The following is a 24,023-nucleotide window of genomic DNA, read 5'->3' as shown; positions in this document are numbered from 1 at the left end:
AATTGATTTCTTTAGCAAAATTTGATATTATTGAGTCATTTTTGAATAGATGCGAGTGGTTTGGAGGTGAATTCCAAAGGAAAAGCTGTGATTGAGAATTAAGTGGCCTTCGAAGCGAGGTAAGTATTGTGTCTAACTTTGGCTTGAGGGAATAGGTATTGTGTGAGTATTTGCTACGTGTTTGGTTGTTGAATACGATGTATAGTTGAGGTGACGAGCATCTATGCGTTGTAGTCGAGTCATAGCATGCGAGTGAAATTTTATTCTTGCAAATTTGTAGTCTTAAATCTTATTATCCATACTTATTGTTGTTATTGAAATGTTGGGAGACTTGTATCCGGTTCTACCAAGGTTGATAAAATTGTGAATATTGATTCGAGGTTGAGATGTTAAATTGTGAAAGTAATCATTGATGAAATATTGATTTCTTTGTGAAACTTCTCTCTATCCTTTGTTATTGATTATGTGAATTGTGAGGGCGAGTGTAAAACATGAAGGATGATGCCGTGCATGATTTATTTATATTGTGAGAAAGAGTGTAAAGCACGAAGGGTGATGCCGTGCGTGATTTATTTATATGGTGAGGAAGAGTGTAAAGCACGAAAGGTGATGTCGTGCATGAATTATTTATATTGTGAGGAAGAGAGTAAAAGCACGAAGGGTGATGTCGTGCAGTCTTATTTATTATTTGGTGAGGTTGAGAGTAAAAGTACGAAGGGTGATGTCGTGCAGTTTTATTTATTATTTGGTGAGGTTGAGAGTAAAAGTACGAAGGGTGATGCCGTGCAGTTTTCCTTGCTGTTTTAATTGCTCAATTCATTTAAGGATTTTCGGTTTAATTATGTCTTTTTATTATTCCCGCTCTTTATGTTGTATTCCCCCACTGTATGTTCCCCTCCTACTATTCATGCCTTATTTCTTTATTTACTGTTGTTGCCACTAGCATGATTATACTGTTCGGGTTATATGTGGGTGTCTTGTCCTAGCCTCGTCACTACTTTACCGAGGTTAGGCTCGACACTTACCAGTACATGGGGTCGGTTGTACTGATACTGCACTTTGCACTTTCTGTGCAGATTTTGATACCGGTTCGGGTTGATCGAGATTTTGCTAATGGTCCGCTGTCCGGAGACTCAAGTTAGATCTGTCGGTGTTCACAGACCTTGAAGTCCCCGTCTATCTTTTCTGTTCTACTGTTTCTTTCATTCAGACAGTTGTATTTTTGTCAGACTATTACTTGTAGTAAATCCTAAAATACTCGTGAATTGTGACTCCAGATCCGGATGGTAGTAATTAATACAGTTTTATGATATTCCGTACTTATTATATTTTATCTTAGTTAATTATTATTAATTATTGAATGGAAATAAGGAATTGGTTAATGATTCTCTAACGTTGGCTTGCCTAACAAGTGAAATGTTAGGCGCCATCATGCTCCCGTCGGTGAAAAATTTCGGGTCGTGACAAATATACCAACACGTCTCAAAATACATTACGAACTTAGTTGAGGCCTCAAATCACGCCAAACAACATCGAAACTACTAATCACCCTCCAATTCAAACTTAATGAACTTTGAAACTTCAAACTTTTACAATCGATGCCGAAACCTATCAAATCACGTCCGATTGACCTCAGATTTTGCACACAAGTCATAATTGACATTATGGACCTACTCCAACTTCCGGAATTAGAATCCGACTCCAATATCAAAAGGTCCACTCCCGGTCAAACTTTCCTAAAAACTTTCAAATTCCCAGCTTTCGCCAAATGACCCTAAAATGACCTACGGACCTCCAAATCCACTTCCAGACGCACTCCTAAGGTCAGAGTCATCATACGGAGCTATTATCAGACTCGGAATCCCAAACGGACATTGATAACATTGAGATGCACTTTAACCCATATTTATGAAATTTTTCCAAATGCCAACTTTTCACAATAGGTGCCGAAACGCTCCCGGGTCATCCAAAACTCTATCCGGACATATGCCCAAGTCCAAAAATCATCATACGAACCTGTTGGAACCTTCAAATCCCAATTCCGAGGTCGTTTACTCAAAAATCAACCCTTAGCCAACTCTTCCAACTTAAAGCTTCTGGAATTAGAATTTTCTCTCCAAATCAACTCCGAATTTCAATTCCGACCACACGTACAAGTCATAATACCCGAAGTGAAGCTACACATGGCCTCAAACTACCGAATGACGTGCTAGAGCTTAAAATGACTAGTCGGATCGTTACAACTGATTTCTGAAATCATGTCCCTCCAGGAGATTGTATTTGGTACTGGAAAAGATTGCACAAGTTGAAATTTAATATGCAGACCTGGTATTTGAATGATAGATATCAACTGACCTCTAGTGGAGTTTACTCTGCTTCAAAAAGTTACATTGCTATGTGGGGGGGGGGGGGGGTTATTGAATAGGATGGAATATTCTGAAGTGGTCTGGGGAGCAGTGTCCTTACCTAGGCATAGGTTCATTTTGTGGCTGGCTATGTAGGAAAAATTGCTAACCAAAGATAGATTGTTATTGATGAACATTCCTTGTGATGATGTGAGTTGTTGCTTGTGTGGTGGAGAGGGCCAAGAATCCCACCAACACCTATTTCTGGATTGCAGATGGACTTCAACACTTAGAGGTGAACTTCAAAATTGGATAAGTTGCCTATTTTCACAACTAGGGATATCAGGCACACTGAAATTTTTCAACAGGAAGTATTGAGAGAGGTTTAATAAAGAAATAATGGCAGTTGTATACGGTGCAATGGTATATCATACATGGAAAGCTCGAAATTGGAAGATTTTTAAGGGAGTTGATGTACATACGAGTTTTGTATACATACAGATACAACAGGAAATTATAAGTAGAATAGATATGATGCAATCCTCCAAGAGAGCTTATAGGTGTTCTCGATTGATTAACAAGTTATGTAACTAGTGTTTTTTTTGCTGTTGGAGGCCTTGACACTAACAATACCCTTCGTGGAAAGGTGGTTGTGAGGTTAAGGTGCTTCTTTTGGTGTATTGTTTTTTGTTTGTTATGATAATCATTTACAGTTTATTACCAAAAAAAAATATTGCTACCAATTCTTTTTATATTTTACAATTTATTATATTCCTCGTGAAATATGATAACAAACATGTAACATGTTTTCATAATAATAACTTAATTAAGTTGTTGCCATTTAGTGAAAGTAACCAACAATATTATGGTCGTGGTAAAAAATCGTTGCCAAATTATTTATATTTAATATTAACCGTAAAAAGTTTACTAATAAAAAGTTTATGAATAGCAAAATTTAAATTAAATTATTACGTTTATTGAATTAGTCAAAGGTATTGTTGGTAAAAAGTTGTTCTAAATTTCATTCTTTGGTGTAGTGTTCATAAAAAAATTCAGTTTTAATTACCATATATGGAAGTTCGAGATGGGAAAAGTGGTATCCGTTATTCTTTTTTGTACTGGGTAGCTTTAATTAATTTTCATTTTCAAATATCAGCTTAACAAGAAATTATTTCATGAACAATGTAATTCGTTTTATCATTTGCTGATATCACCAACTCCAAGGAATCACGATAAAATTTCAACGTAATTAATTAAATAAATAACATACTACGTGACGATAGAATGTTACAAGAAAAATATGACGGAAATGAAATGTGAAATTATCTCGTAATGAAATGGCCGCTCTGTTTTAGATCATCATGACCATATGAATTTCCCTGTTAAGGCTGTGAACTATTTAGTATCTGGTCCTGTTAATTATTGAAATATTATCACTTTAAGTCTATTAATTTTGTTTATATGGTATTATTTAAGGCTGGGATAAATATGAAAAAAAAAAAACTTGCTTTAAATTAAATGATTATTATTTAAGGAACGAGTTTTAAATTTACCTTTGAACTATGCTAAATAAGTTTTTCCCATTCCGTTTATAGTTAAGGTCCTATTTCCTCCGTTTAGAGTAATTTATTAAAAATGGTAAACTACACTAAACACCTCTATGATGGTAGATATATTCCTATATTTTGTGATCAAACACTTGCATCTCCTATACATGAAATATAATATGTTATCCAATTTTTTTTAAAATCAAACATTTAAAACCTTATATACAAAGTACAAATCTGAGAAACTCTCACGTAACTAAGTGAATTTAAATAATACGAAGCAAAACAACAAAAAACTAAAACAAAATATGAAAATTCATGATATTAACTAAATATTTTATATTTTAAAAATACAAACCGCTCACATGTTTAATGCAAGAAACAATCCACGTATTCGATGTAGATTATAAATTAGCTTGTGGCCATTTTCTATTTAAGAGTTCAAAATATACATATTTTACAAAATGTTTAATATTTTCTTTTTTAGCAAAGGGATGAATTATAATTTTTAACAAAGATTTTGTGTCGCTTTCGTACATCTCATAAAAACTGAATATAAATGAACTTTCCATTCGAATTTTCATATATCTTTTAATTATTTTTAATCTTTATAGTTACATATATCCCTCTTGATTTTTAAAGTTAATACGTAACACCCTTGTGAAATAGAATATTATTCAAACTAACGTATAAAGGGGGGTTAAGTGTAGATTTCAAAATATAGTAAGTGTATTTACAACTATTTCAAAATATAATAAGTGTATTTATGACTAAGCCCCCGTTTGTCTATAAAATATTTTTTATTTTTTTCAATTTTTTCTTTTCAAATATGTGTTTGTCCATGAAATTTTGCAAATTTTTTGAAAAAAGTTCAAAATTTTCGGATTTATTTTTTCACTCACAAAAATGCAATATTTTTTCATGTGAAATGCATGTCCAAATATAATTTTAAATTTCAAATACCATTTTTCAACTTAACTCCAAATATTAATATTTTTTCAAAATTTATACTAATTTTTATGTCCAAACGCCTATTAAGTCATATTACGGTGAGTTTAATGTAATTTACCATGTGAAATGGAGACTTGCTTCCGGTGTTTTGTGTGACAAGAAGGTGCCACCGAAACTTAAGGGTAAGTTCTACAGAGTGATGTTCAAACCAATGATGTTGTATAGAGCTGAGTGTTGGCCAGTCAAGATCACTCATGTCCAGAAGATGAAAGTAGCAGAGATCCTTGAGATGGATGTGCGGGCACACCAGATTAGATATGATCAGAAATGAGGTTATTCGCGACAAGGTGGGTGTGACCCCTATTGAAGACAAGATGCGAGAAGCGCGACTTAAGTGATTTGGTCATGTGAGGAGGAGGAGCATAGACGCCTGGGTGAGGAGGTGTGAGAGGTTGACATTGGAGGGCCTACGTAGAGGTAGAGGTAGGCTAAAGAAGAGGTGGGGGAGAGGTGATTAGCCAAGACATGGCGCAACTTCAGATGACCGAGGATATGACCCTTGATAGGAAGGTATGTAGGTTGAGTATTATGGTAGTAGAGTAGGTAGTCTAGAGTGTTCATAACAGTAGTATTGACACGCAATCTCGCTTTCTGTTGGTAGTAGGTTTCTGTTATTTTCTTTCATTGTTGACCGCCTTACTATCTTGTTGTTTTATCCTGCTTTTATATGACTTTTTGGTACTGTCCCTTCTTGTCTATATTTTCATTAATACGGTGCTTATACTTTCCTGAGCCAAGGGTCTATTGGAAAAAGTCTCTCTATCCTCACAAGGTACAGGTAAGGTCTGCGTACACACTACCCTCTCAAAACCCCACGGTACGGGATAATACTGGGTATATTATTGTTGTTGTTGTTGTTGTTGTTACCATGTGAAAAGTACCAATTGTTCGCTCCGTCTCAAAATTTTGATTGTGTTTCTCTTTTAAGAGAGGTTTGGACTATTTTATCTTTATTTATGTCTTAAAATATAATCTTTCTTTATTAAATATTTACTCTACTTACGTATTATTTTTATTTTTTAGAATAATGAATATTAAGGGTAAAATAAAAAAAATTAATTAATTTTGTTTTAAACTTATAAAGCGAAAAATAATTTGAGACAATTATTTTTAGAAATTAGGAAGGAGTAAAAATAAAAATAAAAGACAGAAATAGCAAGAGGTTTGTGGGGTGGGGGTTTGAACTTCGAAAATCTCGACCAAAAACCAGACCTTTTTCCTCCTCCTTCTAGGGTTTTAGAATTTTATAGTACTCCCTCTTTGTATCCAACGCTTAGCTAAACCCCTATTATCTTCTCTGTTTCTAAGGCGTATTTAAAATACCTGTCATAAGAAGCCATCGTATCTTCGCTAACTGCGGAGAAAGGAACAAAGCAGCTCCAAACTACAATCAGAGGTATCAATTCCACAACCTGCTCTGTACAGTTCTAAACTTCTAATTGCACCATAAAGAAACCATCTTTTGCTGAACAATTGTTCATTAATCTGATCCTTCCAATGTATTTGTGCAAAAAATGAAAGACCCATGAAATTTTCTTGGACACTTGTTCATTTGCATAAGCTTTATAAGCTAAATATCATAGGAGTATTTTTTTTTTCCTTTAGTCCAGAAATCAGAATCTATTGTTTGCTAACTTGAGATGCTAATTCGAAAAATCCGCAAAAGTGTATCTTGGAAAATGATATCTCAGCTCAATCACCTATTTATTTCTCCTATTTATGAAAAAGGTTCTAATTCTCATAGCCCCCAGAATTTTTCATCTTTGAATATTAGATGCTTTCGTAGTTCACATAATCCTAAGGTGTCTGTCCCCGAATCTACAACTCAAACACCCATTTCCCTTGTTGTCAATAAAATGTCGCGGGTTACAAGAACTGATGCACAAGCAGCTCTCTTTGATTACTTGCATTGTACAAGAGGGTTTAATTATGTGGATGCCGAACATATTAGCAAGAACTCGCCTCATTTTCTTCAAAGCTTGCTATCCAAGGTTGATAATGATCAAGACATAACGAGGGCGTTGACACGTTTCTTTAGATACCATCCTATTAATGAGTTTGAGCCATTTTTGGAAAGCTTGGGGTTGAGCCAATCCGAGCTTACATCTATGCTTCCGCGAAATTTGATGTTTTTGAGTGATGACAGTGTCTTGCTTGATAATTATCATGTTCTTTGTGATTATGGCATCCCTCGAGTTAAAATGGGGAAGATTTATAAGGAAGCGAGTGAGATATTCGGATATGACTATGGAGTATTGGATATGAAGTTGAGGGCTTATGAGAAATTGGGTTTGAGCAGATCAACGGTTATAAAGTTGGTGACTTGTTCGCCTACTCTTTTGCTTGGTGAGATGAATAGTGAACTTATTAAGGTTCTTGAGAAATTGAAAATCTTAGGATTTGAAAATGATTGGATCGGTGGATACTTATCCAACAGGCACTCCTACAATTGGGGTAGAATGCTTCATACGTTGCATTTTCTCAATGAAGTAGGATATAGTGATGAAAAGATGGCGTCTTTGTTTAAGATGAACCCTGCATTCTTATTTGAAGGCTCTGGGAAACGGATTTATGTATTGGTTGGGCAATTACTGAAGTTGGGTCTTAAAATGAATGATATATACTCACTATTCTGTCAAAATCCTAATATCCTATCTCTGAAGTGTGCTAAAAATCTCTGGCAGGCATTGTACTTCTTGTTGGAAATAGGATTAGAGACCGAAATTATTGCAAATATTGTATCTATACATATACAACTTCTGGGGTCACATTCTCTGAAGGGACCAAAGACCGTTTTGAGGGGCTTCAAGGGTGACAAGTGTCGTTTATGTGAAACTATAAAAGAGGATCCTTTGAATTTATTCAGATTAGCCTCAAAATCAAAAGTTAGCTTGGAGCAGATGACTTCCCAGAACCCAGGAAAATTATTTGAGAAAACTACTTTCTTGTTGAGATTAGGTTACTTAGAAAATTCAGATGAGATGGCAAAAGCTTTAAAGCAGTTCCGTGGACGAGGAGACCAGTTACAAGAGAGGTTTGATTGCCTGGTAAATGCTGGTCTGGACTGCAATGTTGTAATTAATATGATTAAACAGGCCCCCACGGCGCTGAACCAGAGCAAAAATGTGCTTGAGAAGAAAATTGATCTATTGAAAACATATTTAGGTTATCCAGTGGAATCGATTGCGTCATTTCCATCTTACCTCTGCTATGATGTTGACAGAGTCCATCTTCGGTTTTCAATGTATGCATGGCTGAAGCAAAAGGGTGCTGCAAAACCAACATTGTCAGTGAGCACTCTTCTTGCTTGTGCAGATGCCCGCTTTGTAAAATATTTTGTTGACATACATCCAGAAGGTCCAGCAATGTGGGAAAATTTAAAAAGTTCACTTCAATCCAGCTAAGATGATTTTCCATATCAGTTTTGATGAATAAAGTTACCATTTTTACCTCAAGCTGCTCTAAGTTTTTAGTTCTAATTGATTATTTAAATTTCCCACCTTTAAATGGTTTATCTATGCTCTTTTTTTCTCTAATATGTCACTTGTTAGGAGATACACATCACTCAACTATACTTTGAAGCGTCAGAAGGGGGGATTGCTTGATTTTAGTCTGCTCTCGTTCTGTTGAAGAATCTTTCATCCCACTTGCTACTCCCATCATAGCCCCTTCTCTTCATGCTTTAGACGAGGGAACTCTGGATATTTAGGTACTTTCTGACCGGACAAGGAGGTGTCATGTACTCATTAGACTTGTAAAATAATAGATCTGATGTACGTACACCCTAGCTATCCTTCTGATAAGCCTTAGTATGTAGAGTTACCTGGTACCTATGCTGGTGGGAGATAGTGGGTGCCCAGTGGATTAGTCAAGGCGCGGACAAGTTTGGCTTGGACACCAAAATTATTGAAAAAATCCAAGCCGCCCCTGAAGAAAAGTATGACTATGATTTTGGGTGCGATTGCTTGTGGTCCATCAGAGGGCAAGTCAAAAGACCTGTATAAGAGGTTTTTCGATTTTCTCAATTTTCTTATCTTTTTTTTCCTGGTCAAGTTTCTTATCCTGATTAAGGCTCAAGAATCTCTTTCCCAAGTGGGGACGGGAGGCTCTTAAGAATAAAGAAGACAATCTACTCTCTTACTATAAGAAGTGTACTTTTTTCGAGGGTCTATCGGAAACAACCTCTCTACTCCCTCGGGGTAGGGGTAAGGTCTGCGTTCACACTACCTTCCCCAGACCCCATTTGTGGGATTTTACTGGGTTGTTGTTGTTGTATCAGCAGTGTTCCTTTTCGTTGTTTTTACGTTTTCTGTTCTGCCTCTGTTACTTCTCTTTCTGCTAGTATGCCCCTGATTTTCATAACAGATTGGGACATTGCTTGTTGAATACCAATTTTCTCATTCTATATACGTGTTTCTTTTTCCCTAATGTTGCTCCAAAAATAACGAACTGTTCATGATGTATTGCTATGTCATTACGAAACAAAATTGTATTGGCCCCAAATTCTTTTTCTTGAACTGGCCATGATTTGTCCGCCTGCGCTTTCTTTTCCTCTCCACTATGGACACAACTCGACATAGTGTGTTGTATCTTGTTAGCTTATGAGGATGCTATATACTACTATTTCATATTTTATCATGAACAACCAATTGGAGTATATTGGTGAATATTACTGCCTTCTATGCAATTTTGGAGCATCATTATCTCTATCCTTAAATTTATTACTAATATTCAAGGAGTAAATTCCAGAGAACATCGTTATCAAGCTGTGCTGCTGGAATAATTTTATGAATAAAATGCTAGATCATTTCTTCTCATTTGTCTTAAGCCTTGATCGACAGAGTACTAGATATTTGTACTAGTGGTAGCTGGTAGGTAGCTAGTGGACTGATCGAAGTGCACACAAACTTGCCTTACACCACCTTCATAAAAAAAGCATCCAGAGACACGTGTTATGTCTCAGAATGTCCATTAATGAGTTCAATATTTGTTCTTTCTTAAATGTCTTTGCAATGCATCAAGTAGGTGCCGATATGTACAGCAGGAAAGGATTCTATCTTCTGATGTCTGTGGAGAGTTGAGAAAATCCACAAAAATGTAAACCAAGATTACAAAAGTTGTAATGCTCGGAATTTTACACATGGAAAGGCCTGTTAACTAGTTTAAAAACACCTGCAATTTTTGCTTTCCAAATTGTCCAAAAATTGTACAAAGGAACAGTATGTCAAATGTATTTGATTTACTATGTCTTCAATGGATGAGGGAGCCACTAATTTCACTCCAAAGACATTAAGGAACACTGTCCACACCTCCCATGAATATCTACAGTAGTACAGTGTATCAGTAAGTTTTCAGGAGATTCTGCTTGTAACTTGCATAGGCAGCAATAGCACCTGTTACTTAGACTGTGTACTCTTTTTTGTAGGTTGTCCTGCGTGAGCCATGCCCCATTCATGGCAATCCAGCCAAAAACTTCAGCTCCTTCATATTATTCTCCAAGGCCGGTATCTTTCACATTTGGCTTCTTTGGTAGAACATTCTAACCTTAAATAAATCTATCCTTTTCCCCTTCCCAAACCAATTTATCCTGTTTATAATGTATCAAATCAATCGCAATTCTCCAATTTACTTTAATTGACTCACTCTTTCATACTTCCCTTTCTATAATTAGCAATGATTGCTCCCTTGCTCCTCACTATGCAGTATACAACTGGGAATAACTGTTTTAAGTTTTGGTGTCTCTAAACTCTAGAGGTCAATCTACAGTCTTGTCTTCCTTGCATCTTCCACTCAGACATGTACTAGTTTAGAGAACTCCTTCCATAGACAGCTAATGTTTTTTTCTCTCCATAATTCCATGTGTTGGTGGTTTGTCTTGTGCATCAGTTCCCCTGCATTCGTACTTGGCGAAGATTACTTTCCTCCATAGGGCCGCTGTATGAAGTCTCATGGTTTCCTTGCGTAGTTAATCTAGTCTCTTCACCAAATTGATTGTTCTAGATTTACTTACCTATGTGACGAGTTACTCTGAAGTTGGCCTATTTGGTGATGGATATAGGCTTTGTAAATATGTAGCAGAAACAACCCAACATAATGCCATTTGTAAACATATTTTTTACTTCTGTCTGCATTAATGCTTCACTTAGGTTATCTTGTTCAGGTTAAGGTTTGCCCAGAACTTATTATATATCCGGGGAACCATTTATGTAGTCTTGTCTTTGATGTAGTGTAACTAATTGCCATTCAAGGTTTGGGAAAAAATTACTGCGTTTTCTCCCGGATCTCTCACAATTTTTACTCGTTTCATTGACCGCTAGGCGACACTCTTGAATGCCTCGAGCAGTAATTATTTAATGTTTCTGTGTACATGTGTTTAAGCCGTGAGGATCTTTTAGACCCATCTAGTTCTTTGCCAACTGGAAACATAGGAATTAAATATTGTGATGAAAGGTTTTGGAGGATTATATGTAATCATGATTCTTTCAAAAAGACAACTCAACGGAGAATAAAGTGGAAGAGCAGCATTGAAATTTGAAGGAGAATCAAGATTTCACCATACGCAAGCCAAATGAATAGTTTGCACTGATTTATCGAGCTGTAATTAGCTGACTATTTCCTCTATTCACCAAGACCACATAATTTCTTTGTAGTTTGTTTCTCATATCATATGTGGGTCATGCTAAAAGGACTAACTTTGTTAGTATTTTCTGGCGATCCATTCAATCAAGTAGAATATAAATATAAAAAAAAGACAAAGTGATGATCCAGATATCTCTACATGCTGACATAATATACTAATAAACTTCCCTTAAAAGTGAATCATTTTTGCATAATTAATATTTCCGCAAGCTCGTTTCTATGCAACTCTCTTTCTAGTGTGAAAACATGATAGTTTAACAAGCTGAATTAGGAAATGGATAGTGACAGAGCAGGCACTCTAATGAAGGTTATACAAGATAAGTCTTTTGAAATCTATTAATCTTACATCCAAAACTGAGATGGTAGAGAAGTAAGAGAACTTATAGGACAAAACCGTTACTCATAGTTTCCTACGTTTGACACAAGAGGAAAAGGAGGACAAGCCAGAGCTATGAAGTTCAGCCTTGTCTTTGTTAAATGCCCGTTGAACGTCATCTTTGAGCTCCTTAAATCGCTTCCTCTTGATCTTTTGCTCCTCTGGAGTGCCCATCTCAAGGAAAATTAAGTCGGGTAAGTCATCCTCCATAAACTTATCCAGAACTTGGGAGCAATGCGGAAAGTAGCGCTTGCCAAGCTCAACTGCAACCATGAAACAGAATCAATTAAGAATAATGACAAGAGGAAACTTGAAAATAAAATTCTGAAGGCATTCTCAATCCATGATGGAATCTATACATGCAAATAAAGAAATTGTTTAAGGAAAATATAAACCTGCTTAAGGAGCATATATAGTCATTCTTTCAAGTCACAAATCACAAAGGGTATTTGATGAAAAAGAAAATTGGAAATAAAGTGACGTACTATAGTCATGTAGTAGGTCAGCAAAACCCTACATACACATATTTATAATGCCATTTCTCCTGGATATTTTGGGGATTAACATCAGTTGTTAATGCTACAAACTTGGACCAATACTCTTAATTTGCATTCTTTGTTTTTTCCTTCTTTTCCTCTTTTTGGAGAATAAGGAAGGAGGACGGTGGGGGCAAAAAGTGGATTCAGGTCTAGATGCTCTTCATGTCACTTAAGTTGCTACTGATTAGATGGTGACGGAATTGGAAATAATAGGAAACCTGGTACATGTAAGACGATCTTAATAAATAGACGGGCTATCAGTGGATACCTGTCTTCGAGAGGGCTTGCATCCTTGAAAGAAGTCTTTCTTTCTGCTTTATGGGTGTCTCATTCAAATCAACCTCCCTCAAGTTTCCAGATGAACTTTTAGATGCCAAACGGCCCGCGAATTCAGCTGCTGTCTCAGCATTCGCAATTTGCATGGCTAGTCTGGCTTCAAGAGGGAACAGTAATCGTGCAAATGCCACTGTAATACAAAAGCCATCATGAAATTACTTGCTCTGCGATCATATTTAACTCATGCGAGGGCCACAACAGGCTCATCAAAATTGAATGTGAAACCAAATCAAAATTTGGCCGATGAGATATTGCACATGACAAAAACAAACACCCTGATAAATGATAACATCATGGATGCATCCCAAGTCATTATATAATGCAGAAGCTACTCTGTGTGTGTTTGTTTGTTCTTTTTTTTTTTTCCTTTTGGCTGGATTAGTCAGTATACCCTAGATTCCCTCACTCTCTTTGTGGCATCAACTGGTATTGTGATTAGCCTGATTGTCCAAGAGATGGTAGAACTGTAGTTCATGTACCAAGACTTGGCCCCACTGAGATCTTCCCCTAGAATTTAGAGAAATAATGAACTAATATAAATGACTTTTAACAGGAGGTGAGTATCTACTAATCAACAATGTATCCTGGTGCAAATAGGTCAACATCTTCGTTATGTACGCCAAGTATACCATGCTTTCAATATTAACTGTCAAGGTTTCCCTACTACTCTCTGTGTAGTTTTCCAAATTTGATCATGATCTAATGATATGAAATGCTTAAATCTTAGTCACATAACTACTATCAACGAACAAGGTCCAGTAGGACTACTAATCTTGCTTAGTATTACTTTCAACCAAGGAAATCTAGCTTCCAGAACCAGAAGACTAGAAGTTGCTTGTGCCTTGGTTGGTAAAAAGAGGAAAACCCATGATTACCATATTATATAAGGTACCTCTATTTTCCAGGTAGTGCAGTTTCATGTGCAGATCATCGGCCAACATTTGGGAAGAAAGCAATGCATCTCCAGCCATTGGGTTGCGACGCATCTCTCTCTCCAAAACATCAATACATACCCGATCTTTGTTTGCTTCCTGGCCTTGTTCTGTTTTTGCATGGTACTCCTTAGGCCTAGTTAGCCTCCTACAGATACTAACAGCACTTTGCCCATCCAATGTAATCTCTGACACATGAGCTCCCTTAGTCAAAAGCGATACAATTATTGCTGGCTCCTTACGCATGGCAGCAATGTGAAGCACAGTGTAACCGCGAGTATTACGTAGGTTGACATCAGCAACACCCAGTCCAAGAACCTCAGTCACAACCTTGGGATCACAATATGCAACAGCATAATGAAGAGCGTAGGCTTCATCTAAGCTTATCTCAGACTCGTTGAGTAGAAGCTTGACCAGTTCAACATCATCCGAATCTAATGCCTTGTATATCCTATTTTTTCTCTTTTCATGCAAGGGATCCACAGGTAGAACCTTACTTTCATCAACCTGACATTTCGGCCGCAATAATTTAATACTCTCTGCAACTTCAAAAGGAACCTCTTTCTCAATGCATATGATTTCAAGATCTGATCGTGCTACTCTATCAACGCAATGAGTGAGAAGCTCGCTCAATTGGCAATGAAAAGCAACTCTAAGTATTGGGATAACATCTTCCACAAGAGCCTTTCCAACAAAATTGATAAGGCGTCGCTGCAATTATATGAGCTCGTATTAGCAGACTGTACTCTTGATTGTTGCCGGCAAGGAAAAATTCTCTATATATTTTTGACAAATGCATCAACTTTTATGTAACTGGTAGCAGCCATAGGTTACATGCATCCAATATTCATTGTGTTGATTACCATTATGCAGAGCTGAAAGGTTATTGCAAAAACCACTACCCTCAAAACTTAAACTGCCTAAAGCAAATTATTAGACATGCATGCTAAACTCAAGCATATCAGTAAACTCCAACATTAGGCAATTCAAATTTACTGCACAATAACATCAGTGAGGTTCAAAAGGTTGTATCCATCAACGGCTTGGGGATATTCCATTTCAACTTGACAAGGTCCTTATTGCCGGGGGCGGATGTAGGTTCAATTGAACCCACAACTTTCGATGCGGAGTAAAAAAATTTATATAAAAATTCATTAAATTTGCAAAAATAGTAGATATGAACCCATAACTTTACAAATATTATGGGTTCAATGCTAAAAATTCTAAAAATTGAACCCATAGGATTTAAATCCTGGATCCGCCTCTGTAGTTATTGCAATGACCAACTTCTTCTGATTGAAACAAATCTAGAACTACTTTTCTCCTAACAAATAATATTGGACACTGAAAAGAGTATCATGATACAAGTAGCGACTAACGTATGAATAAATGAATGAATTTGGATTCATAGCACAATGTATTGCAGTGTATGATCATGCACAAAATCATGACATTGCAGAATATTCATTAACTGGATACCACTTTAATATGATTAACGTATTGACCTTCTACTTTCTTTGACAGATTGACAGAAGTTCAGAAGAAAAAGTCATTTCAGATGAAAATTTCACATAGAGATTTCATAATACAATCTACAGTCTAATTATCAGTTATCAACTAGACACACATAATCTTTTGTATTCGTCCTTGTTAGCTTGAATCACAACACCACAAAATCATTTGAAATGTACATTAACAGCAGAAAGCATGTCACTTAATACTTACCAGGAAAAGTGACACTAGCTCTGGAACCTGAAACACGGAAGAGGCATACATCAACTCCACACTAAAACTAATTGCTGGTCTGCAAGAGTCATGAGCACATATAGTGTCCGTACATGTTGATACCTCCGGAGGGAAATGCTTCAACTTTCCCGAGTACAAATAGCTTAAGAAAGTAAGGAAAGCCTCATATCCAACCTTACCATAAGGCAAAATATCGGCCATAGAATATCTTGGTTTACCTTCCTTTCCACAACTTCCCTTCTCTTTCCTAAAAAGATCCTGAAAAAATTTACTCCTGGCAGCTAATATACAACGGTGAACACCAAGCGAAACTCCCTCAACAACAATCTCAGCATCACTAAAATCAGTGCTGGAATCTGACAAGAGTTGTTCTAAATTGTTACTGAGTTTACTCAAGCTGATGATTTCGTAACTAGTCCCTGTCTCAGAGCCATCATAAGCATGTGTGTTTTGGCCAACGCCAATCGACCCATTCGATGTAATGGAAGATGAAGTAAAGCTTATAGATGATGATGGTTCAGCAGAACAATCCATTTCCCAATTCTAATGGTCTAAAAACATATACAAAATTTATCTACGTCTAAGATAGTCAAAGTCCAGAAAATCTAAAAATTTTAATCAATCACCAATACAACAAATTCCTCTCAAAGGACAAAAGTTGGACCAAAACTTTCCATAAGTTTTCTCATAACATTCAACTATGCTGACCAAGAAAAGAAGCAAATTCCAAACTACAACTCATATTCTCCCTATTACAGGTATAACCAAATCAACCCTTTAAAACTTTAGAAAGAAATTAACAATTCCACCCCATCTATAAACAACAAAACTGCAATTTCACAGTAAAAATACAAAGTGCAAATCTTCAACTGCTTGATCACAACTTACCCAAATGAAAAATTTACCAACTTCACATTAAAGTCAGGATAACTGGCAAATTTTGCAACAAAAATCTTCAACTGCTTGATCACAACTAACCCAATTGGGATAACATTCACTTCAGCTTAAAAACGAGAAAATTTGTAATTACAGAGCGAAAATACTGTATTTTTTTGAGCTAGATCCGAAGTGCAACCAAAAAAGATTAAAGGATTAGAATTCAAGAAACATTGTCTCTGGTTGCTTTGAGGAGACAGCGAATTGGACCCACGTGTCTCAGGGAAGTTTCGTAAGAAAATAACGCAAAGTTATTTTATTTTTTGGCTGTGTGGGGCTGTGCAGAAGAATCCATGTTCCTAATCGTTTTAGTAAGACTATATACTTAGACCCGATTCATGAGATATCTCATTATTTGGTATCGACCCGATTGTGATTTTTTTCATTTGTTTGGTTATTTATTTTGAGAAGTTTTTTAACAGAGAAGAATAAATTGTTTATAATTGCATGTGATGCTATTAGAAAATAGTTACTCTCTGTATCCTAGATTAACGTTTTGATTAAGAGCTCGCTTGGACATAAGAATTTTTTTTCCTTTTTTGCAAAAAATTTTAACTTTTTTCCGAAATCAACGTTTGTTTATAAAATTTCCAATTTTCACTTGAAAATGCATTTTGAAATTTTACGAAATTTTGAAAAACTCCAAAAGGCTGTTTTTCAAAATTTTCACTCAAATTACTCACAAAACTTCAAAAACAACCCAAAATTATATTCATGTCCAAACACAACTCTAATTTTCAAATACCATTTTCACTTGAATTTTTTTTTTACTTTTTTTGGAATTTTACAATTCTTATATCCAAATGCCACTAAGTTTATAAGGCCTAAGAACAATGCTAATTTTCTCTCTATCAGTGGCGGACCCATAATTTTGTGCAAGCGGGTTCAATCTTAAAAGTACATAACTTTAGTCGTAAAATAGTAGTTATCAAGTGAGTTGAAATAAAATATTTATATAAAATTTACGCAGTTTTAATCATAATTTATATATATAAACAATATTATTTTTTGATGAATCGGGTTCAGTTTAACCCGCTTACCACCACGTGCCTCCGCCGCTGCTCTCTGTCATTACAATCTTATCAAATAATCAGTTCTGTGATTTCATGTGGTTCCCGACTCCGAGTTAAATATTAACGTTATTATGGAGGGAAAAAAAAAGAAACCGAGCTATTTGGCCCGACCCTTATTAGTATATGATACTCGACCCGTTTTGTGTTTTGCGGGTCCAGTGGCTCTTCAGTTGTATAAAAGTGTTTATTTATGTGAGGTGTTGGTTAGCGGGTGAAGTCGTTAAGCTGACGCAGCAGATGCTGTCACCTCTCTTTGTTGGCTTCTATACACGTCATTGGTATCGTCATTCTTCTTTTACGTTTTATTGCCGTTTCCATATGCATATAGTAACATATTTTCTTTAGTCTAATGTCATATTTATATATTTAAAAAGAATTTAATATTAAACTTTTTATTTTATTCACTTGACTTTTAATATTAAACTTTTACAGATACACAAATATCATGATGTATAAACTTATACATCTTAAGTTTTTAAAATTATAAATTTTAAAATTTTTTTTTCTTAAATATTGTACCGAGTGAAATGATCTTATATAAATAAAATGGGAGGAATCAAACTACCTCATATTATTTTATTAAAACTTTTTTATAAAAGAAAAATACAGCGTTAGTGGAATTGAGAATCTTGACTTTTATAATGAGTGTTTATCGATCATTTTCCTTCTTTATATACCTACCTTTTAGTTTTATACTATTGACGTCTTCATTAGAACGTGTAGTTGTTTGCCGCTTTTATATTAAATCATTTTAAGAGAAGAAATGATAATATTCTCTTTTGTCGTCAAATCAAAGTGACAAAGTCTTGTCATAAAGATATCAAAATTTGCATACGAAAAGAGAGAGAGGGAGAGAGATTTAGAGCATCTCTCTGATCTTATTCAGATATGAATCGAAACTTTGACCCCCAAAATTTTGAAGAATAGAATTTTTTTAATTAACAGAAATGTTTGCTTGATTACCAAAATAAATTATTTTCTAAAGTTTAAAAAATTTTAAAAAACAAAGGAAGAAGCCATTGTTTGACAAAAAAATATAATTTCCGGTTAAACTATTAAATTTATATGATGAAGGGCTAAATCTAGTTAAGGATAATAACTCAAGATATTAAGCAAAAAGAGGCACGGTAGAGAGACAAATTTTGTATATGGTTGATGACAATAAATGTAAAATACTCTTACAACAAGAATACTAAGTGAGATATATCTAGCAATAAATATCTATAAATGGCCTTTATGTAAACAAAGAGAATGATTCACCCAATAATGAATGGACAGAACGGATATTCTGCCTGAAAACGGAGTATGACGGATAGATCCAAGATTCGTATGAACAATCCTTGGATCTGATGAAAAAGTAGGGAATAATATGAACAAGAATGTTTATAAAAAGATAATCTTTGTGCTTGTGCCAGAGAGAGAGTTTTCTTCTCAAAAGTGTTCTTATCAGCAATAATATTACATGACCCTATCATTGTCTCTTCTTTCTATAAATATGAGGTATTTTTTTCAGGAAACCCTAATAGTACAAACATTAGGAATATTCACTAGAATATATATTCCCCTTTTAATACCATGTAAATAGTTGTTTATTCGAATGAGGTTGAATGTAACCTTTAATTAATTGAGGTCGTGGGCCGAAGAGGTGTTTATTCTAACGAGGTCGAATGCAACCTTATATTAACTAAATGAGTTTGTGGGCCGAGTAGGTGTTAATTCGAATGAGGTCGAATGTAACCTTATATTAATTGAGTAAGGCCTTGGGCCGAGTAGGTGTTAATTCGAATGAGGTCGAATGTAACCTTATATTAATTGAGGCCGAGGGCCAATTAGGTGTTTATTCGAACGAGATCAAATGTAACCTTATATTAATTGAAGCCATGGGCCGATTAGATATTTATTCAAACAAGGTCGAATGTAACCTTATATTAATTGAGGTCGCAGACCGAAAAAGTGTTAATTCGAACGAGGTCGAATATAACCTATGATTATTTGAGGCCGTGGGCCGAAAAGGTGTTAATTCGAACGAGGTCGAATGTAACCCTTACTTAATTGAGGCCATGGGCCGAAAATGTACTAATTCGAACAAGGTCGAATATAACCTTTAATTATTTGAGGTTGTGGGTCGAAAAGGTATTAATTCGAACGAGGTCGAATGTAACCCTTACTTAATTGAGGTTGTGGGCCGAAAAGGTGTTAATTCGAACGAGGTCGAATATGACCTTTAATTATTTGAGGTTGTGGGCCGAAAATGTGTTAATTCGAACGAGGTCGAATGTAACCTATACTTGGGGAGAGTGGGGATAAACTTCATATGCTTGTGCTTTATTCCTATTCTCGGAGAGATTTACATATTTTTCGGGCGCTGGCTGGTAGTTCAGTCCCAGTCCCAACCTATCTAGTCCCTTCATTGGTCGAACTGAAAAAATAGTGAGAGATCGAGCAATGAACTGGTCATCTAGTGCCCTCGTCTGTGCGCACCTCAATCCTGAAGTATCCCCGTCCTCACCTCGTTAAAAACCTCCTCGAGAAAACCCAATTGGGACAAAACTCGAGTGAGGGAAAAAGAGTGCGACTTTGGGGACCCCGTCCTTTAAAAGTTGAAGTACTTGAGGTGTGTAGTGTTCCAGTTGTTTGGTAGTCACTTTCCTTCCATTGTTTCTAGTGCGAAGACCCTTTGCTTGCCGCTGCCGTGACTTTGCAGTGGTCGTCCCAGTTTGTTCCTAGTTTGCCTTCCCGTGGGTCTTTGCTTGCTTGTGTTTTAACTTTCAGCACGTAGTCCCCGACTTTAAGCGGCCTGATCTTTGCTATTTTATTATAGTAGAGTTCTGCTTGCTGCTTTTGGGCGACCATTCTCACATAGGCCATATATCTTTGTTCCTCGACTTCATCGAGCTGCTGCCTTCTAAAGTCATCGTTCTGGGGTACACTTTCACGGAAGTATCTTAGGCTGGGCTCTCCGACCTCGACTGGTATTACTGCATCAGTCCCATAGACTAACGAGTATGGTGTTTCCCCTGTGCTCGTTTTTGGCATTGTTCGGTAGGCCCAGAGTACTTCTGGTAATATCTCAGGCCACAGTCCCTTGGCGTCTACGAGCTTCTTCTTCATGATGTTCAGTATTGACTTGTTGGAGGATTCCGCTTGCCCGTTACCCGCGGGGTGGTAAGGCGTTGACAGTATTCTTTTGATGTGCCATTTTTCGAAAACATCGGCGACCTTCTTTCCTGCAAATTGAGGTCTGTTGTCGCAGTTGATTTCTTTGGGGAGACCAAAAAGGCATATGATGTTCTTCCTTATGAAGACGATTACTTCCTGTTCGCGTATTTGGGCGAATGCTCCTGCTTCTACCCATTTAGAGAAATAGTTAGTTAAAACTAAGAGAAATCGTACGTTACCTCGTCCAGCCGGGAGGGGCCCATGATATCTATTCCCCATTTGATGAATGGCCAAGAGGAAGTTACTGAGTGTAGGTGTTCGCCTGCTTGGTGGATCATTGGGGCGTACTTCTGGCATTGCTCGTATTTTTTTTACGAAATCTGCGACCTCCTTTTTCATGGTGGGCCAATAGTATCCTGCTCGGATGAGACACCTAACCAAAGCTCGATTGCCGGAATGAGCTCCATAGTGTATTTCGTGCACTTCTTCAAGGACGCATCACGTCTGATTTGGGCCCAAACATTTCGCTAGGGGGGCGCCATATGTCCTTTTGTACAAGTCATTGTGAACGAGGTTGTACCTGGCTGCTTGCATTTGCAGTTTCTTGACCTATTTTTTGTCACTGAGGAGTGCTCCGTCCTACAAATATATAATAATACGGTTGCGCCAGTCCCAAGTTAGGTTTATAGTTCTTACCTTGATTTGGTCTATCGACGAGTTGAGGAGGTGGACCATATTTTGGTCTCCGGTTGTGATGTTTTTGGTGGCAGTCGCTAATTTGGCGAGGCCGTCCGCCTCGATATTCTGTGCTCGGGTAATCTGGTTGAGCTGACATTCGTCGACTCGGGTAGTAGTTTGCAGATTTCGGTCTGGTATTTTTGTAACCTCTGCTCCTTGATTTGTAAAGTCCCTATGACTTGGTTGACCATGAGTTGAGAGTCGCAGCGCAGCCTTAGCCGCTTCACCCTGTATTTAAGTGCTAGTCTTAATCCTGCAATTAAGGCCTCATACTCGACCTCGTTGTTAGTCATATCCGGGAATCTTATGGACTGGCGAATCACTTCGTCTGTTGGGACTTCGAGTACGAGTCCCAGCCCAGACCCCGACGCGTTAGATGCATCGTCAGTATATAGGACCCAGAGGTCGTGTATTTGGAAAGGAGCGTGGACAGCTTCCTTTTCGACTTCGGGCAATATCTGCATACTGAAGTCGGCGAGGACCTGAGACTTTATTGCCGTTCGCGGTCGATACGTAATATCATGCTCGCTTAGTTCAATTGCCCATTTGGCCAATATGCCTAAAAGTTCGAGTTTGTGCAAAATGCTTCTTAGGGGGAAAGTCATGACGACTGAGATGGGATGGCATTGGAAGTACGGCCTAAGCTTCCGTGAAGCTACGACTAAGGCCAGGTCCAGTTTTTCAAGGTGGGGGTACCTCGTCTCGGCGTCGACCAGCATCTTGCTAATATAATAGATGTGAGATTGCGTACCTTTTTTTTTCTTGGACTAAGACTCTGCTCACAGCTACCTTGGACACAACGAGATAGATGAGAAGAGGCTGTCCTGGTTCCGGTTTTGAGAGCAACATCGGCGAGGATAGGTACACCTTTAACTCCTTCAGTTCTTGAAAGCACTCAGGGGTCCACCGGAGGCCGTTCTCTTTTTTGAGTACGCCAAAGAACTTGTGGCACCTATTGGAGGATCGCGAGATGAACCTTGACAGAGCGGTTATTCGGCCGGTTAGCTTCTGGACTTGCTTTTTGGTAGTCAATTGCTCCGGTATACCCTCGATGGCCTTGATTTGGTCGGGATTGACCTCGATACCCCGCTGTGACACTAGAAAACCTAAGAATTTCCCTAAGGCCATGCCGAATGCACATTTCTCGGGGTTCAGTTTCATGTCGTATTGCCTGAGTATGCTGAATGCTTCTCTTAAGTGGTCGATGTGATCTTCTCTTTTTTTGGACTTGACCAGCATGTCGTCGATGTATACCTCCATCGTCTTTCCGATTTGTTCTTTGAACATCTTCGTCACCAACCTTTGGTAAGTTGCCCTCGTGTTTTTCAGTCCGAAAGGTATGACTCTGTAGCAGTACGTCCCCTGGTGAGTGATGAAGGTGGTCTTTTCCTGATCCTCTTCCGCCATAAGGATCTGGTTGTAGCCCGAGTAGGCATCCAAGAAACTTAGCAACTCGTGCCTGGTTGTCGCGTCGATGAGCTGGTCTATGTGGGCAATGGAAACGAGTCCTTGGGGAAGGCTTTGTTTAGGTCGGTGAAGTCCACACACATCCGCCACTTAACGTTCTTCTTCTTCACCATGACCACGTTGGCGACCCATTGGGGGTACTTTGACTCCTTGATGGAACCATTTTCCAATAGTTTTTCCACTTCTTCGCGCACCGCGTTATTAATTACGGGGTTGAACTTACGTCGAACCTGCCTTACCGGGGGTAGAGTGGGTTGACTTTCAATCTGTGAGTGGCGATCTCCTTTGGGATACCTGGCATATCTGCAGGGCTAAAAGCAAACAAGTCTGTGTTAGCAATTAGAAATTTGCGGAACTTACCCGGTTCTTGGAGTTTGCAGCCAATGTAAGCTTTCTTGCTATGGTCGTTAACGTCTAGCTGAACGGGGTCGAGGTCCTCTATGGTCGATCCTGCGGCTCCGGCCACATCGGGGCTCTGATGATGTCATCGCCTACCGACCTTAGCCCTATTGATTTCTATGCTTCTTTCTTGGGATGCGGCCGTGTAGTCTAGGGCGATGCGGTAGCACTCTTGGGATGTGTGTTGTTCCCCGCTTATGCTGAATATGCCCCATGGAGTTAGGAATTTGATGACTTGGTACAAGCTGGAGGGTATGACCCTCATGGTGTGTATCCACGGTCGCCCTATTATGGCGTTGTATACCGTATCCTGGTCCATGATGTGGAATGTGGTCTCCAGTGTGATGCCACCCGCCAGGACGGGGAGTGTGATCTCGCAAGATGTTCGTTCAACTGCATTGTTAAATCCTGTTACTGTGATGCAACGTGTACTATCTTGTCCTCGAGTTTCATTTGTGTGAATACTCGAGGATGGATAATACACACGTCGCTCCCGTTGTCTACCATAATCCGTCTTACGTCGGTATCTAGAATTCATAAAGTAATAACAAGAGCGTCATAGTGAGGGCATGCCAAACTGTTGGTATATGACTTATCGAAAATGATACTTTCTTTGAGTTCATCATACCGTTCATGGGTGATCGATCGTTTGAGCTTGTGGGTCATGGTGAACTTCACGCTATATGTGGATGGTATGGGTTGGCGAGGGCGGCTTCGGCGGCCCTTGGTGATGTTCGCATCCCCAAGCAAAGTTGGTTCTTTCCCGATCGCTCAGCAATT

The 24,023-nt window shown here is 37.7% G+C and overlaps 2 protein-coding genes across 3 annotated transcripts; one reads left to right on the top strand and one right to left on the bottom strand.

Annotated features, from left to right (window-relative positions):
* Nucleotides 1-6,077: 6,077 nt before the first annotated feature.
* On the top strand, nt 6,078-11,021 carry LOC104097338 (transcription termination factor MTEF18, mitochondrial). 2 transcript variants are annotated; one of them, XM_070195365.1, is made up of 2 exons: nt 6,078-8,193; nt 10,329-11,021. In XM_070195365.1, the coding sequence occupies exons 1-2, from the start codon at nt 6,544-6,546 to the stop codon at nt 10,434-10,436; spliced, it is 1,758 nt and encodes a 585-aa protein (XP_070051466.1). In that variant the 5' UTR covers nt 6,078-6,543; the 3' UTR covers nt 10,437-11,021. The 2 variants fall into 2 exon arrangements, with proteins under 2 accessions (XP_070051466.1, XP_009602191.1); XM_009603896.4 differs by lacking the exon at nt 10,329-11,021 and having other exon boundaries at nt 6,078-9,306.
* A 653-nt stretch (nt 11,022-11,674) lies between these two features.
* LOC104097336 (BTB/POZ domain and ankyrin repeat-containing protein NPR1-like) lies at nt 11,675-16,543 on the bottom strand. Its single transcript, XM_009603895.4, has 4 exons — nt 15,451-16,543; nt 13,686-14,436; nt 12,726-12,923; nt 11,675-12,181 (listed from the first exon to the last, which is right to left on the bottom strand). The coding sequence occupies exons 1-4, from the start codon at nt 16,003-16,005 to the stop codon at nt 11,943-11,945; spliced, it is 1,743 nt and encodes a 580-aa protein (XP_009602190.1). The 5' UTR covers nt 16,006-16,543; the 3' UTR covers nt 11,675-11,942.
* Between the last annotated feature and the right edge of the window lie 7,480 nt (nt 16,544-24,023).

Source organism: Nicotiana tomentosiformis, chromosome 2 (genome assembly GCF_000390325.3).
Source record: "Nicotiana tomentosiformis chromosome 2, ASM39032v3, whole genome shotgun sequence".
Classification (NCBI taxonomy): domain Eukaryota; kingdom Viridiplantae; phylum Streptophyta; class Magnoliopsida; order Solanales; family Solanaceae; genus Nicotiana; species Nicotiana tomentosiformis.
The sequence above is the reverse complement of the archived record's forward strand: the minus strand, read 5'-3'. Positions and strand labels throughout refer to the sequence as shown.

What these genes read in the sequence shown, in the direction of transcription:
- LOC104097338 (XM_009603896.4), top strand. Translation starts at nt 6,544, where the DNA reads ATGCTAATTCGAAAAATCCGCAAAAGTGTATCTTGGAAAATGATATCT.
- LOC104097336 (XM_009603895.4), bottom strand. Translation starts at nt 16,005, where the DNA reads ATGGATTGTTCTGCTGAACCATCATCATCTATAAGCTTTACTTCATCT. An exon ending in AGCTAGTGTCACTTTTCCTG is followed by an intron (nt 14,437 to 15,450) that starts GTAAGTATTAAG and finishes ATATAATTGCAG; the next exon opens with CGACGCCTTATCAATTTTGT. An exon ending in GCACTACCTGGAAAATAGAG is followed by an intron (nt 12,924 to 13,685) that starts GTACCTTATATA and finishes TTTGTATTACAG; the next exon opens with TGGCATTTGCACGATTACTG.